This window comes from Manis javanica, chromosome 5 (genome assembly GCF_040802235.1).
Source record: "Manis javanica isolate MJ-LG chromosome 5, MJ_LKY, whole genome shotgun sequence".
In the NCBI taxonomy this organism is placed as follows: Eukaryota; Metazoa; Chordata; class Mammalia; order Pholidota; family Manidae; genus Manis; species Manis javanica.
Window position 1 is genome coordinate 70,485,532 of NC_133160.1, and position 13,641 is coordinate 70,499,172.

The window sequence follows — 13,641 nt, forward strand, 5'->3', positions numbered from 1 at the left end:
GGACAAGATGTATGTTGGGAGATAGGATCCAAGATGGTGAAAGATCTTGATTCATTTTTCTAACAAACAGTGTGGAATAAGGAGGAAGTAAAATGCCAGCATTAGTTCCTAGAAACTTGGCTTAAATGAAGCACAAGTGAAAAAGAACCCTTGAGTTTTGGTGTCCTGCTGCCCTCAAATGAGTCAGCGGTGTCAGGCAGTTGCCCATTAGGTTAATCAGTTTTGGGCCGCGCTGACACAACGGTGTCCAGGCAGAGCAGCAGAGCCCGCTGCCTGTGCTCAAGCTCCCGGCAGGGACAAGAGTGCTGTCACTCTGGGGGAGAACTGTGTTCAGTTCTGGGGCTGCACCGCGAAAATGCCACGTGGTGCACATGGCAGGCAAACAGAAAGGGGAGATGCGTGGAGTTGGATTAGATTTGTTATCCATGGCTTCAAATACCACAGATGTTTGTGGGAGATCAGATAATTTTCATTTTAACATAAGAAAGAGGTTCTGTTTTTTGTTTTTATTTCTTTAGCACTAGAACAGTTCAAAGATGGATATGGGAGGAAGAGTGAGTTCTGTTTCGGAGTCTCTTTGAGCAGAGTGGCTGGATTTATGTATTAGTAGTAGGAGGTGGGTAACATCAAACATTGGGAGCATAGTGGTGAGAAAGCATAAAACATATTTGAAGGATGGCAGTTATTAGTTAGCATAGTGGATCTGGAATTTGTCTAGTGAACTTGCAGTAAAGAAGCAGGAAAGGCCTGGAATGCCAGGGTAGTGAATTTCTGTTTAATTCACCAAGCAGTGGAAACCACTAAAGGTTTTTGAGCCTTGAATATGATCAAAGAGGAATTTTAGGAGATGAGTACTTTGAAAATATATGGGATCGAACTGAGGTGGTAAAGCAAAGTTACTAATGTGAGGGTCTGAATGAGTTTCAAATTTCATGAAATCTTTGCATTTTGTGTGACTAAAATTGGAGTGACTTAAACTGGTCTGTTACCAAGTGATTGAAACTCAGGATGGTAGGGAAACTGGAGGGAGACTGATTATAAAGCTATTATAGTAGAAGATGGAAACGAAAGGCAGAAGAGAAGGTAGAGACACTGTGATAGACACCAGAACATGGTACTGTATGTCAACACCACAGTTACAGTTCTAACTCCTTCAATGGTCAGTTGCCTAATTTTGTGGAAACTAGTTAATCTCTTGGATCCACAGTTTTTTCATCTGTAAAATGACAGCAGTAATGTTCCATAGTGAGTAACAAATGATCTGCAAAGTATGTGAAAGTATTTTATGAACTGTAAAATTCAGAACACATTAGCTATTATTATGTTGGAAACATAATTCCCAAAACAGGAATCAGATTATTATTAGCAAAAGCAGGGAATCCAGGATGAGTTTATTTTACTGACTAATAGAGAAGAATAAGGGAGGAAACTGCAGAGAATCTGGGAAAGCCTGTTTGGGCAGCTTAGAGATTAGGAAAAATTAATTCAGTAGGTTCACTTTAGATTATCTGCCCCTTATTCAAGACTCCTTGTCTATCAAGTGTCTGCTGAAAGTTACAGACTTAGGGGTTCAAGGCTTAGAGTATTAAAGTAGGGAAATTACCCCAAAATTATACTTGAGGTTGAAAATTTTGATTTGACTTTCAGGTTCCCTGGAAGGTCTTTTTCTTTCTTTGTTTCTTTTTTATTATTTTAGGTATATGTTTGTTTACATGTCATTATTTCTCCCTTGCCTGGCTTCTTCTAGTTTATTGCTTCAAGTCAGCAATCACTTCATTTGTGTTTATAAACCAAGTGTCTTGTGTATTACTTGGCACATAGTAGATACTACTAAATGATTGCCGCATGATGAAGCTGTGGGTGCAGCTGCCAGATAGTGGATATATGTAAGAATGTTGGACTCTTTAGAGTTTGGTGGTATTTTAAACCTAAATCAGCAGATAACTCTTTCCATATGTCATTCTGAATTTCTTCTCATTATCTGCAAAGTATGACAGTTGATTTAAAAGCAGAGATTACGATATGCAGCATTTTGATGTGCTTTGGACATAATGCGAGACTTTTGATGTGAGTAGGGAGAAAATTGTTTTTCACATGTGTTATATATCCATGCAGCTTAGTCTGTAACCTTTACCAGGTTTCATAGATTTCCTGTTTTGAAGTGCCTAAGGAGGGTACAACTCACATCCTTATTGCAGTTAAGTTTATTAAAAGGCATAAGGACAGTTACCAGTGATTAGAACAAGCTCCAAATTTTGTTTTTCTGGGCTCAGGGACTTTGGATTAAAATAATCCTCCTTTAAACATAAAAAACTCTAAATTTTGCAAAAATAGATTTCTCTAGAATCGTAGAGACTGTAGTGCAGAAGCAATAAAATCATGTTCTAAGAGGTTTACCTTCCTTTTAGATTTCTTGATAGTCTAATTTAAGGTCTACTAGTAGGGGACCTAGATTTCATATTTTGAAATTAGCTCTCACATGCTTTTTCTTTTTGTATTTCCACTGCTTTAACAACTGGACTTATATATATACATACACATATATGTATATGTATATATACACACACACATAAATATTATATATATATATAATGGTTTCTTGCTCATTGGCCTTCTTTGTTGCCTAATTTTGCAGTGGGGGTACAGGCCAGTGCTTTTGAGCAGCCATTTTGGAACAATAAGGCATAGTTTGCTATTACTAGCAGTGTTATTTTATTATGTGGGATGACAACTTTTTATGTTTATTTAACTTGCCTTTGTAGGGCAGTCACTCTTTTATACAATCCTCATATCAGAGTAATCTGGGATGATGGTTTAGGGATAATGAGATCAGAATGTGTTAACTTCAGATCCATCATCCTATTACAGTCATTTGCACAAAGTAGTCCCTACATGATAAGGGTACTTTACTGGAAGGCTGACAAGAGTTGCAATAATCCAACTGTGATTAGTTTACAGCTTTCACATAGTGTGAGGTGTCCAAAACAGTCTTTGATGCCAGCATAACAAAGATAACTGAGGTAGTTGGCCAATCACCATTTTAAAGCCCTTATTTTTCACATTTTCCCTAGTGTTAATGCAATACAGATTTTGGAATGAAATATCCCATTGGCAGTTTGAAGTGGAAACTTGGGTAAATTAAGTTTTGTGTAGTTGTCCTATCAATTTATAATATAAATAGCTTACTTTTGCTACTTTCTACTAAATCACAACTACAAGTACTATGAAATAACCATCTCTTTATGGTGGTGCAGCAATATAATTGAGAGATAAATTCCTGAATATTTAATTCCTTTTACTTTATTCTGATAAAAAAGACCATTTTGGAGAAAAGAATGTACCCCAAACAAGGATTCTCTTATTTTTGTAAATCTACTGCAAATTTGATTGGATTAATAATACAGCCTTACTTGATTTATCATTTTGACTTTTTTGCCTGGAAATGCCATAGCAGCTGCAAAATGTCAGAAACTGTTATTCTGAAAATCAAGTGTCTAATTAGAAAGATGAGCCACAGAGGTAATGGGACTTACTTTTTAAGAACAATGTGTCAGATGCTTAACATGTTTCATCATGACCTAGTATATGGTAGAATTCTTAGGAACATGCATGACCTTTGGTGATATACCTATATCATCAGTCGTGCTAAAAACCATTTCCTGAATTCTGTTTCTCTATATATATACGTATATAAGACAATGCAGAGTTCTACAGAGATCACCTGGAACCATTTACAAAAGCAACTTCAGTCAACTATTTTTTGAATTTCATCCAGACAACAGAGAAAAACAGATTCTAGTAGTAGCAGATGTGCACAGGCTGATGTAAAATAACTCTTTTTGAAGAGATGAATCTATGTAGAGAACACACATAAAGAATGTGACCTGCAACTGAATTAATTCTTCTATTTTTAATACTGGTTATTTTTTGTTGTTTTTTAAACTCTAAAATCTCAGAAATTGGGATATTGGGTTTTACTGAACTGCTCTGTCTCAGATCCTCTCTTGCTCAAGCTTGTCTGGGAATTTCATTCAATTTTCAGTTGCGGGGGAGTTGAAGGCATTTCAACAAAACAAACAACTGAATGGTGTGTCAGCCAGAACTTGAAATGTTTGTTTTAGGAGCATTTTTTGACATAATAAAGTAGTTGAAATAAACAAAGCTCAACTAGAAAGATCTTAAAATACCTTGAAGAAGAGGTTTCTTAGATATATTTTCTTGAGAAGCCTAGAACCATATAAATGCTTTTAAAGTTCAGTTATATTGGGAACCTCAGCCACATTGTTCTGCCTGAAGTATATAATTACACCCATAAGGAGAGGTGACACTAGAAGACATACATCTGGTTAGTAAACTTACCCAGTCTTCTGTCAGATGCCCTTCAAATTCCAAGCATAAATGTAATAATAACTAGAGTGAAAGGAATGTGGGAGTCATTGCTTAGGTTTAGCTTGTCCATGTCCTTAAATCAGGACAACTTTAAAAGTATAGGTACTCCTTTTGGGTTCCTGGACCCAATTCCTGTGTGTGTGTGTGTGTGTGTGTTCTTCCCATGGACTTTACCAAGCGAACACCAGCAGGGTGTCCAAGAACTCAGTTCTGATACTATCTGCCTGGAGACAGCAGCACATTCCCCAGGGAAAGGGCTCCGTCCTGCAAGACTGCCCTCCACCCACGACTTTAGATGCCAGACCTCCTCTTGGGCTTAGTGTGCCATAGCATCTCACAGAGATCAGGAAAACATTTGTTTACCAGTTTAACAGAGGATACCATAAAGGATGCAAGTTTAATAGCAGATGAAGAGATATATTGGGATACTACTAGTGAATAGAGGCTAGGATGCTTCTAAACATCCTATGACACACAGAACAGTTCCTTTACAACAAAGAATTCCTGGCCCCAGATGTCAGTAGTGCTGAGTTTCAGAAAAACTCTGCTCTGGGCAAATGTATCAGAATCAGGGTATAATAAATGTTGGTTAAAAAACAGGCTGAGAACTATGAATCTAGTAAATCATAATATTCTATTGAGTAATTTATGAAAAACATACACATTAAAAATACACATTCATTTACTCATAAATCAACAGACATGCTGCAGTCCTCCTTAACGGAGTACCACTACTCCAAGTGTTTAAGATTCATCAGTGAAGATAAAAGACCCTGCCCTTGAATACCTTTTGTTTAAGTAGGGGAAACAGAACAATTAAACATAATAAATAATAAATTAGATAGTGTTTGAAAGCAGTGTAAAAAAATATATGGCAGATTAAGGACACTGGAGCACTGGGAGAGGGGAGGACAAAGGGTGGGTTGCAATGTTAAATGAGTGCATCAAAATCTCACTAAGGTGACATCTGAACAGATTTAAAAGAAATGAGGGAATATAATGAATATATATTGCCCTGAAAATGCAGTTTTGGCTTGCCTTCCGTTCACAGGAAAGGGGAGTAGATTGTGCTAAGTGCTTAGAGGGATGCAAAGTTAGGTCAGATATAGTTCTCCTCTCATGGAACTTCATGATGAACTAAGTTATCTTGGAAATGGTAGAAAAACAAAGGCATCCAACGCAGGACATTAATTTTGACCTATATTGTTTGCTCCTATTTTGATACCTTTTCGCGGTGGGGAGAGAACAGGTTAATGATCAGCCCTTATTTCTCACTCACCTTCGGCAGCCGCTGCTTCTCAGGAAGGTTAGGTGGTGGCCTGGGCTAAACGGTGAGAGGAGGGGGAGTGTTGGCACTGGGTCTTGAGTACAGGCCCAACAGCAGTGGGGTCAAAGAAACGGAAAGAAGTGTGACTTAGAAAAGGGGCTAATGATTCAGAAGAAAGGCATCCAGCATCTCTATTAAACTTCCTTGCTGACAACCACCAGTTTTCAGCAACGACCAAGCATTTACAGCAAGCCTTCTTCGCTCTCTGCCTCTCAGGTATGGGAACAGCACTAGGAGCTATGCCATTCGAGTTGGGGATTATCATACTCTGGTGCCAGAGGAATTTGAAGAAGAACTTGGAGTTGAACAGATCGTTATTCACCAGGATTATCGACCTGACATCAGTGACTATGATATCGCCCTGGTTAGGTTACAGGGACCAGAAGAGCAATGTGCCAGGTTCAGCAGTCATGTTTTGCCAGCCTGTTTGCCATTCCGGAGAGAAAAGCCTCAGAGAACAGCGTCCAACTGTTACATAACGGGATGGGGAGATACAGGTAAATGGTGCAGAGGAACAAATGAGATCTGGACATCTTGTATCTGGGGTTATCTATGCATTTGGCGGACAATGGGCAGTAAAATCCTAAAAGGTTCAGGCTTAGTTATTTGGAAATTCTGACGAGTGAGATGCACGCATATAACTTGGATTCATGTCCTGAGGTTACACGTTGGTCCCCATTGCCAGCTTTAACACAAACCCAATAAAACTCTATTGCCAGTGGGGCTTAAGGGATAAATCCTGGACTTTTAGTTCCCCAGACTACTGAGGACACAGATTTTAAGAGCCTACCCCAAGGCGTGGGCCTCACTGTCTAGATTTTAAAACTTTCTTTCCCAGATGATTTGATTTAGCCACCCCAGACTTTGCTGTTTCTTTGTAATAGAGCTCTTTATCAAACAGAATCTCAGGGAGAATTCTTAAATATGGAACAGACAAAAGCAGAGCTGCTGAATTTGAGGGACCAAATCCAGTTTTTTCTCTTTATTCCCTCTCCTTTCCCATTCTTCCCACCTCCCAATCCCCAAGCAAAAGTATATTTATCTCAGGCAACTGCTTTCTGTGTTGTATTGTCTTGCTATAGAGTTAAATCCATGTGTATCAGCTAGTGCTTGCTCACAACAATCCACGAAACATCAAATCTAGGTCCCACAAATGATTCCTGAATACAGAGAAATAATTGGCTGATTGTGTGCCATTAAAATGACTACCACTGATAACTATTCTTAAAAGAGCACTAAGTATTTCTACAGGTGATAATTTCAATAAGGTGTTATTAATAAAAATATTTCATTGTTCATTTTATCCCATGCTACATTAAATCTGGATTTTAGATTTGTTACATTTCATAGCAGTAGTGTAGAACATCTGTAGCAGATACAGAATACTGAAAAAGCACTGGGACCAATCCTGAGATACACTAAACATTTCCTTGGTGATACAGTAAAAGCCAAAGTTACTGCCTCCTCAGTACACTTCTCTTGTGCTGATGCATGAGGGAAATCTAATCTTGGAGGTCAAAGTATACTTAGAATTACAGTTACTTCATCAGGGAGGGTTCAGTCACCTTCCTTTTCACACATCTGAACAGAAATGACTAAGGAAGTAAATTTTACAGAATGTTTTATTATGGTGAATTATTCCAGTTGAGTAAATAGGGTCAGAGAAAAATGGTGGAATTTAGGTGTAAGAAAAACCTATTATGGAGGACATATCAATTAGACATTTTAGCCACTAAAAAGAAACGAGTGGTTTACTAGTAGAGTACTAACGTCAAGTGGTTCAGTTTAAGCCTGTATATAGGAATGTTTTGTTCTGAATCATTTTTATGAAATGCCACTTTTCTGTTTAGCATAGTTATTGCCACCTTTTGTGCCTATGTAATTGTCACTTGTAATTAATCCTCAAAAGTAAATGAAGTAGATAAATCTTTAGAGGAATGGATATGCTAATACAAAATCAGCATGAATACATCCCCAGCTTTTTAACATATGGAATTCAAATACTAAAGCCTGCACCAATGTGCCTTCTTTAGGTTACCTTTTTCTGTAGCCTAATCCCTAAATGTTACATCATTCCTCAAAAAATTCAGTACTGACAGATTAGTGATAGGTAAAATACTAAGCGCAAACATTTACAAAAGCAGCTAATGACACTGTTGTAGTCCCTCATTTAAACACTAATGCCACAATAGTTTTTATTTTCAAGACTTAAATGTTCATTAAATTGTCAAAGCTTTTTTGATAGGATTTTAGCTGGAATCTAATTCGTTTTATTTGGTCTGAGTAGGACGAGCCTTTTCAAGAACCCTACAACAAGCAGCCATACCTTTACTTCCCAAGAGGTTCTGTGAAGAACGTTATAAGGGTCGGTTTACAGGAAGGATGCTCTGTGCTGGAAATCTCCATGAACACAAACGTGTGGACAGCTGCCAAGGAGACAGCGGAGGACCCCTCATGTGTGTTCGGCCAGGAGAGAGCTGGGTTGTATATGGGGTGACCTCCTGGGGGTATGGCTGTGGAGTCAAGAACTCACCTGGTGTTTATACTAAAGTCTCTGCTTTCGTACCTTGGATAAAAAGTGTCACCAAATTGTAATTCATGGACACCTAAAGGAAAACTATGTAAAGATTCTGGTGGAAAAATTTCAACCTCCACACTAGCACTTAAGCAGAGATGCTAACTGATGGGGACTGAGACCCATGTTTCATGTTGTGATAAAAATTGTGTACGCCTTTGCTGCTTGAGAAATTTGTGATGTGAACAATTTTGGTTAGATACTTGGTGTAGTACTTTTTATCCTTAATTAGCATTGCTGCTTTCCCAGATTGGTGTCCTGAGACTTAAATTCCTTATTCCCATTTGAGCCTTAACTTAGCTCTTCTGCCTATTTGTCAGCATTCTCCAGTGATTTTTTTATATTGCTTGTGCAATAAGGCTGTTTTTACACTTGGATTGAGAATGCCATAACTCAATCAGTATATGAATTCATATTAAATGCCCACTTGACATAAAATACTCATTACTACACTCAAAATAAGAGCAGCATTGTGTAATTTCTAAGATTTTTTTCAGAAGGCTGACAAGACATCTTCACAGTCTCTATAGCCTTTGTTAAGTGAGGAACTCAGGGCCAAAAAAGAAAAGGAATTCCATTATAAACCTAGGCTGGTTTAATAGTCACAGTACATTCCCTAAATGAAGCTGTTGTAGCCAAGCACAATGGCAACAATGACAAAGAACACCTTTTAGTTTACCTTGTATGCCACTAGAAAAGTTTGGAGTAATTCCTGATATAGTAATGCCTTCAAGTTGCTGGATGTACAACCTCATTTTCTACCTTACTTGTTAATATTATCTGCTTTGATTATTTAATAACCACTTCAGATATTTAAGTTGGTAGACTCTTCTTAGCATCGTGCTCCTTTTCTGGGCCAGGATGTTAAAAGAGTGCCATGTACTGCAACTCTCTGGTAACTAACATGAACCTGTTGATTTCCTGACTATCCCCATACAGTCGTATCTTACAAAAATGCACTATTAAAAATTCTTCCCCCAACTATACAGTGGGAAGGAAAATGCTCTAAAATAACCTGTTTCAACCAATTTGATTCATACACCAGTTTGTATATCCAAGTGATAGATGAATCAAGAGGTAAAGAGGTCAGTGTGAACTTAACGGTAGCAATCCTTGTAAATAGCTAAGTCATCACGGAGGGACTTTACCCCTTTCCCTTCTGCATCAAATTCTTTTTTAAATCCTCAGCTTTCTTAAAAACTGGTGCTAACCTAAAGGTGTTTCGAAGTTTACTACCCTGCATAACTGCAATGCTGTGTCAGGCAGAAAGCATTAAAACTTTTCTAAAAACTCATGATTTTGATAAAGGAGAAACTTTTCAAGCATTTACATCTATAGGATACAGCTACAGACAGTGCACATTTGTTCAAAGGTGTGGGAAAAAAGTGCAATAAAGCCAAGAAAACCTATCTTTACTGAAACTTTCTCACAGGCCACCATTACAATTAGTGTGAATGAAAGCAACATAGATATTTAAATTTTAACTAGACCTGATAATGGGAAACTTAAAGGACAGTAATAGGTGGCCTTAAACCTCTGAGGATAGGGTTCATGAAATAGCGTTTATGATAGCTAACTTTGTTAATATGTGATTTTTTAAAGGTAACAAGTGTTCAGTGCACATTTGCGTAAATAAAGTGCATAGCTGTTCACTTATATAGCTGCCTTGATCTTTGACTCTGTTCTCTCCCCATCAGGGGTAACCTGGTTTTTATGTTACCAGTTTTCCCCCAAAATGCTGTACTGTCTTGCAGTACTCATTCACACTACCTCCACAAGAGCTCCTCACAGAATAAGAGGTAGTCTATTATTTGTAAATACTTTCCATGTATTATTAATCATTCAGTCAGGGAACACTGAGATGAAAAATCATTTTATTTAATTATAATTATAAAGCATTAATTTTTTCCTTAAATGCCATACGTATGAAAAATAACATTCAGGCCTATACTAAAAATACTGCCCCGGGTGCTTCCAGACATCATTCGCCACTGAATCCCCAAGCTGCTGAGATTTAGTATCACGTTTAGCAGTGCACTGCAAGCTGCTTAACACACTTCATCCCTATTACTTTGGATTTCTTGGTACCTGCAATAGAAGAAAACCAGCTTTATAAAACTCTGTGTACTTACTAACCTTACTGTGCTCAGATTTTAGCCATTTCTGTGACTTTCTACTCAGCTGGCTACTCTTTAAAAAATGGGGCGACTTTGACTTTCCAATTTTTTAGCACCTAGTTTTTCAGATAAACTCGGGAATACGACATAAAGAAACGTACCTTGTATCTTCCATCACCTATAGGAAGAATTAGTTCAGCCTCCTGAAAACATTTGAAGAACAGTTTTCCCAATAACCCAGCACCCTCCAGGTTTTTAAACTAAATGTTACTTGTGCAAGTCAGAATCTGATACCAATTGAATGGTGACAGCTTTGCCAATAAACAAGAACATACTCTTCCATGGCTAGGAAGGGAGACTGCCACAGCTGACAGGTCCCAAAGACACATGGAGATCCACAATCTCAGAACTGATCAGCAAGCACAATTCCAGACAGCACTCACCCACAGGGTCCACTGTGGCGCGTATCAGCGTGCGGCGTTACTATTTAAATAGCACCGGAGTAGACTCCAGACTGCCGCACGGTATCGACAGCGTTAACTAACGACCTTCACCGAAGTCAGGGTGCCCGGAACTCTTGCCGACTGCCAGCTGTCCACGGGCGACCCCTCTCGGTCTCAGCGCCCAGGGCTGCACGTGGCGACCGTGCGACTTAATGAACGTCTAAGTTCCTTCAGGCCTTGAACCTGGAGGTTTTCAATGCTGGCTTCGATCTACCACTATTACACTCTTCCCTGCATCTTAAGTAAGTCAAAAAGTTCTGTCCCAATTACTTCAAAATACAAAATTCCACCGGGCCCTCCCACCGATAGGCGACGCTTCCGAATGAGAGGCCGCGGCGGTCTGCGCACGCTCTCTTATACAGCTGATGACGCCATTCCGGGCTGCTCTGCGACGGGCGGTGCCTACGCCTGTTTCGCCCTCTGCCCCGCCCCAGTCTCGACCCGCCCCTTCCTTGGTGGCCCCTCCCTCATCTCCTCTTTGGAACTTCTCCAGCCCATCCTTTAGGTCTGGGCCGCTCTATTGCCCAAGACTGCGACGCATGTGCATACTGGGTGTCCAGAAGTTCTCGCGGGACCGGGGAACTGATGCTATCGCTCGCCGCTTTGAAGGTGAAGAGACGGCACTTAACCCTGTTTTCTTCAGGGTAGTTATTTTAGACAAGTACCGTATGATTTCGCTTACATGTAGAATCTAAAAAACAAAACAAACAAACTAACAAACAAAATTGAAATCGATTCATAAACACAAGAGAACAGACTGGTGGTTACCGCAGGGGAGGGGCGGTGGGGGAAATGGGTGAAACAGGTGAAGGGAAAAAAACTCACTGTTGTTACTGACGCCAAGTTCGAAGTTCTCCGCTTAACCGTACTAATTTATATGGAACTAGCTGATTTTTTGTCTCTTTGTTAGTACTTCTCTCCTCCCCTGGAATTGCTGTTCCTGAAGCGCAAGTGTCAATGGTCTGCAGTTTTTTTTTTCCAGGGGGTCTGATCTCTTAGTACTATTTGCACTCTTTACCGAAAGCCACCAAATGGTTTTGTAAACATAAGATTAAGAAAAGGAAAGGTTGTTAGACCAGGCGAGCTACAGGACACCGGGTGTGTCTGTGAACATTTCCCCAGTTGCAGTTGGATCCTCCGTTGTCTTCATCTCGCCACATCATCTCGCTCCGTTTTAAAAGCGGACGTCTGGGTCTTGACTCTGCTGTAGTTTCTTTTGAGGGTTCAGTTCAAGAAATGGTAGAGTTACTGTTTGTAAAGTGGAATTACAACCGTTCAGGAATACTTTTAAAATGGCACTAAGTTTATTTTCTATTTTCCCTTTTCATTTTCCTCCGATATGAAACAAAAAGAAGGATTCAGGTGAAGCTTTTACTTAGTAGTAGACCATTTCAGGCAGTATGGTGCACAGTAGCTGTCAGGGAAAACGGTATCAAGAGATCTGGTGAGTAAAGCAGTACTGTAGATACACAAAGAAGCTTCATAAAAATCATTACATACTCTTGTGGGGTAAAGAATTAAGTAAGAGCAATCATTGCCGTTATGGTTAGGGTTGGAATGAACAAGTTTATAGGGAATAAATTTTAATTGGAAAGAACTAAAGCTGTTTCTAAGGCTCATCTTATTTCACACTGTCTTATTTTCTCTTGCTTCACCTACGTCTACTCATTTCATCTCACTAGTGAGTAGGAAGAACTGTTCAATAGCAAGGCATAAATACTAAATCACAGTGGGGAGTTTTGCCCAATTCGATTTTATTTAGAATCTCTATCCATTTGTACTTTTCTGCTATGGCTGTCTTCACAGAATACCACACCGGCGGGGTAAATTAAAAACAGAGACTTATTTTCTCACTATTCTAGAGACCAGAAGTCTGAGATCAATGTCCACAGGCTTTTTCTGAGACCTCCTTGGTTTGTAGATGGCCTTCTTTTCCCTGTAGCTTCACATAGTCTTTCCTCTGTACTATCAACAACCTAATCTCTATTTATAAGGACATCAGCCAAATTGGATTAGGGCCTGTCCTAATGAACTCATTTAATCTTAATTACCTCTTTTAAGACCCTGTTTCCACAGTCATATTCTGAGGTCCTGGGGGTTAGGACTTTACCATCAGTTTTCAGGGACCACAATCCATCCCATAACACTGTCCACTTTTGCTAAGCTCTAAAGATTTACTGAAGATTTTTAGATGAATGTTTTGTTTGGGTTAAGGGCTAAAACACTGTTGAATGAGAGAGAGAGTCCCTATGTTTTCTCCATCTTGAACATGTTTTCCCATTTATATATTTTTTCTTTTTTTAAAAAATTGAAGTGTATTTGACATATTAGTTTTCAGAATTGTTTGTTCTATTTCTGTGAAAAATTCCTTTGGAATTTTGAGAGTGATTGCATTGAATCTGTAGATTTCTTTGGATAGTATGGACATTTTAACAATATTCTTCCAATCCATGAGCACGGGATATCTTCACGTCTATTTGTGTGTTCTTCACTTTTTTTCATCAGTGTCATAGTTTTCACTTTACAGTTTTTTCACCTCCTTGGCTCAATTCATTCCTAAGCATTTTTTCTTTTCAATGCAATTGTAAATGGAATATTTTTCTTAATTTTCATTCTGATTGTTTGTTATTAGAGTATATAAATGCAATAACATTTTGTATGTTGATTTTGTATCCTGTGACTGGAATTTTGGAGTCTTTGGGTTTGCTATATATATAGTATGTCATCTGA

At 38.8% G+C, this 13,641-nt stretch overlaps 1 protein-coding gene, 1 long non-coding RNA gene and 1 other non-coding gene across 8 annotated transcripts in view; 1 reads left to right on the forward strand and 2 right to left on the reverse strand.

Moving 5' to 3' along the window:
• The window catches only part of LOC118967429 (neurotrypsin), a 189,390-nt gene extending 179,441 nt beyond the window's left edge, over positions 1–9,949 (forward strand). For all 6 annotated transcript variants that reach the window (XM_073237088.1, XM_073237087.1, XM_073237084.1 and 3 more), the window contains 2 exons: positions 5,933–6,213; positions 8,004–9,949. In XM_073237088.1, coding sequence (XP_073093189.1) covers positions 5,933–6,213; positions 8,004–8,311 — 589 coding nt within the window. In that variant the 3' untranslated portion in view covers positions 8,312–9,949. The remainder of the gene's footprint in view (positions 1–5,932; positions 6,214–8,003) is intronic.
• A 199-nt stretch (positions 9,950–10,148) lies between these two features.
• On the reverse strand, positions 10,149–11,233 carry LOC108389092 (uncharacterized). Its single transcript, XR_001851193.3, has 2 exons — positions 10,852–11,233; positions 10,149–10,379 (listed from the first exon to the last, which is right to left on the reverse strand). It is a non-coding gene; the product is annotated as an uncharacterized lncRNA (long non-coding RNA).
• LOC118967431 (small nucleolar RNA SNORA24) lies at positions 10,671–10,801 on the reverse strand. Its single transcript, XR_005054452.1, has one exon. It is a non-coding gene; the product is annotated as a small nucleolar RNA SNORA24 (small nucleolar RNA).
• Positions 11,234–13,641: the final 2,408 nt, after the last annotated feature.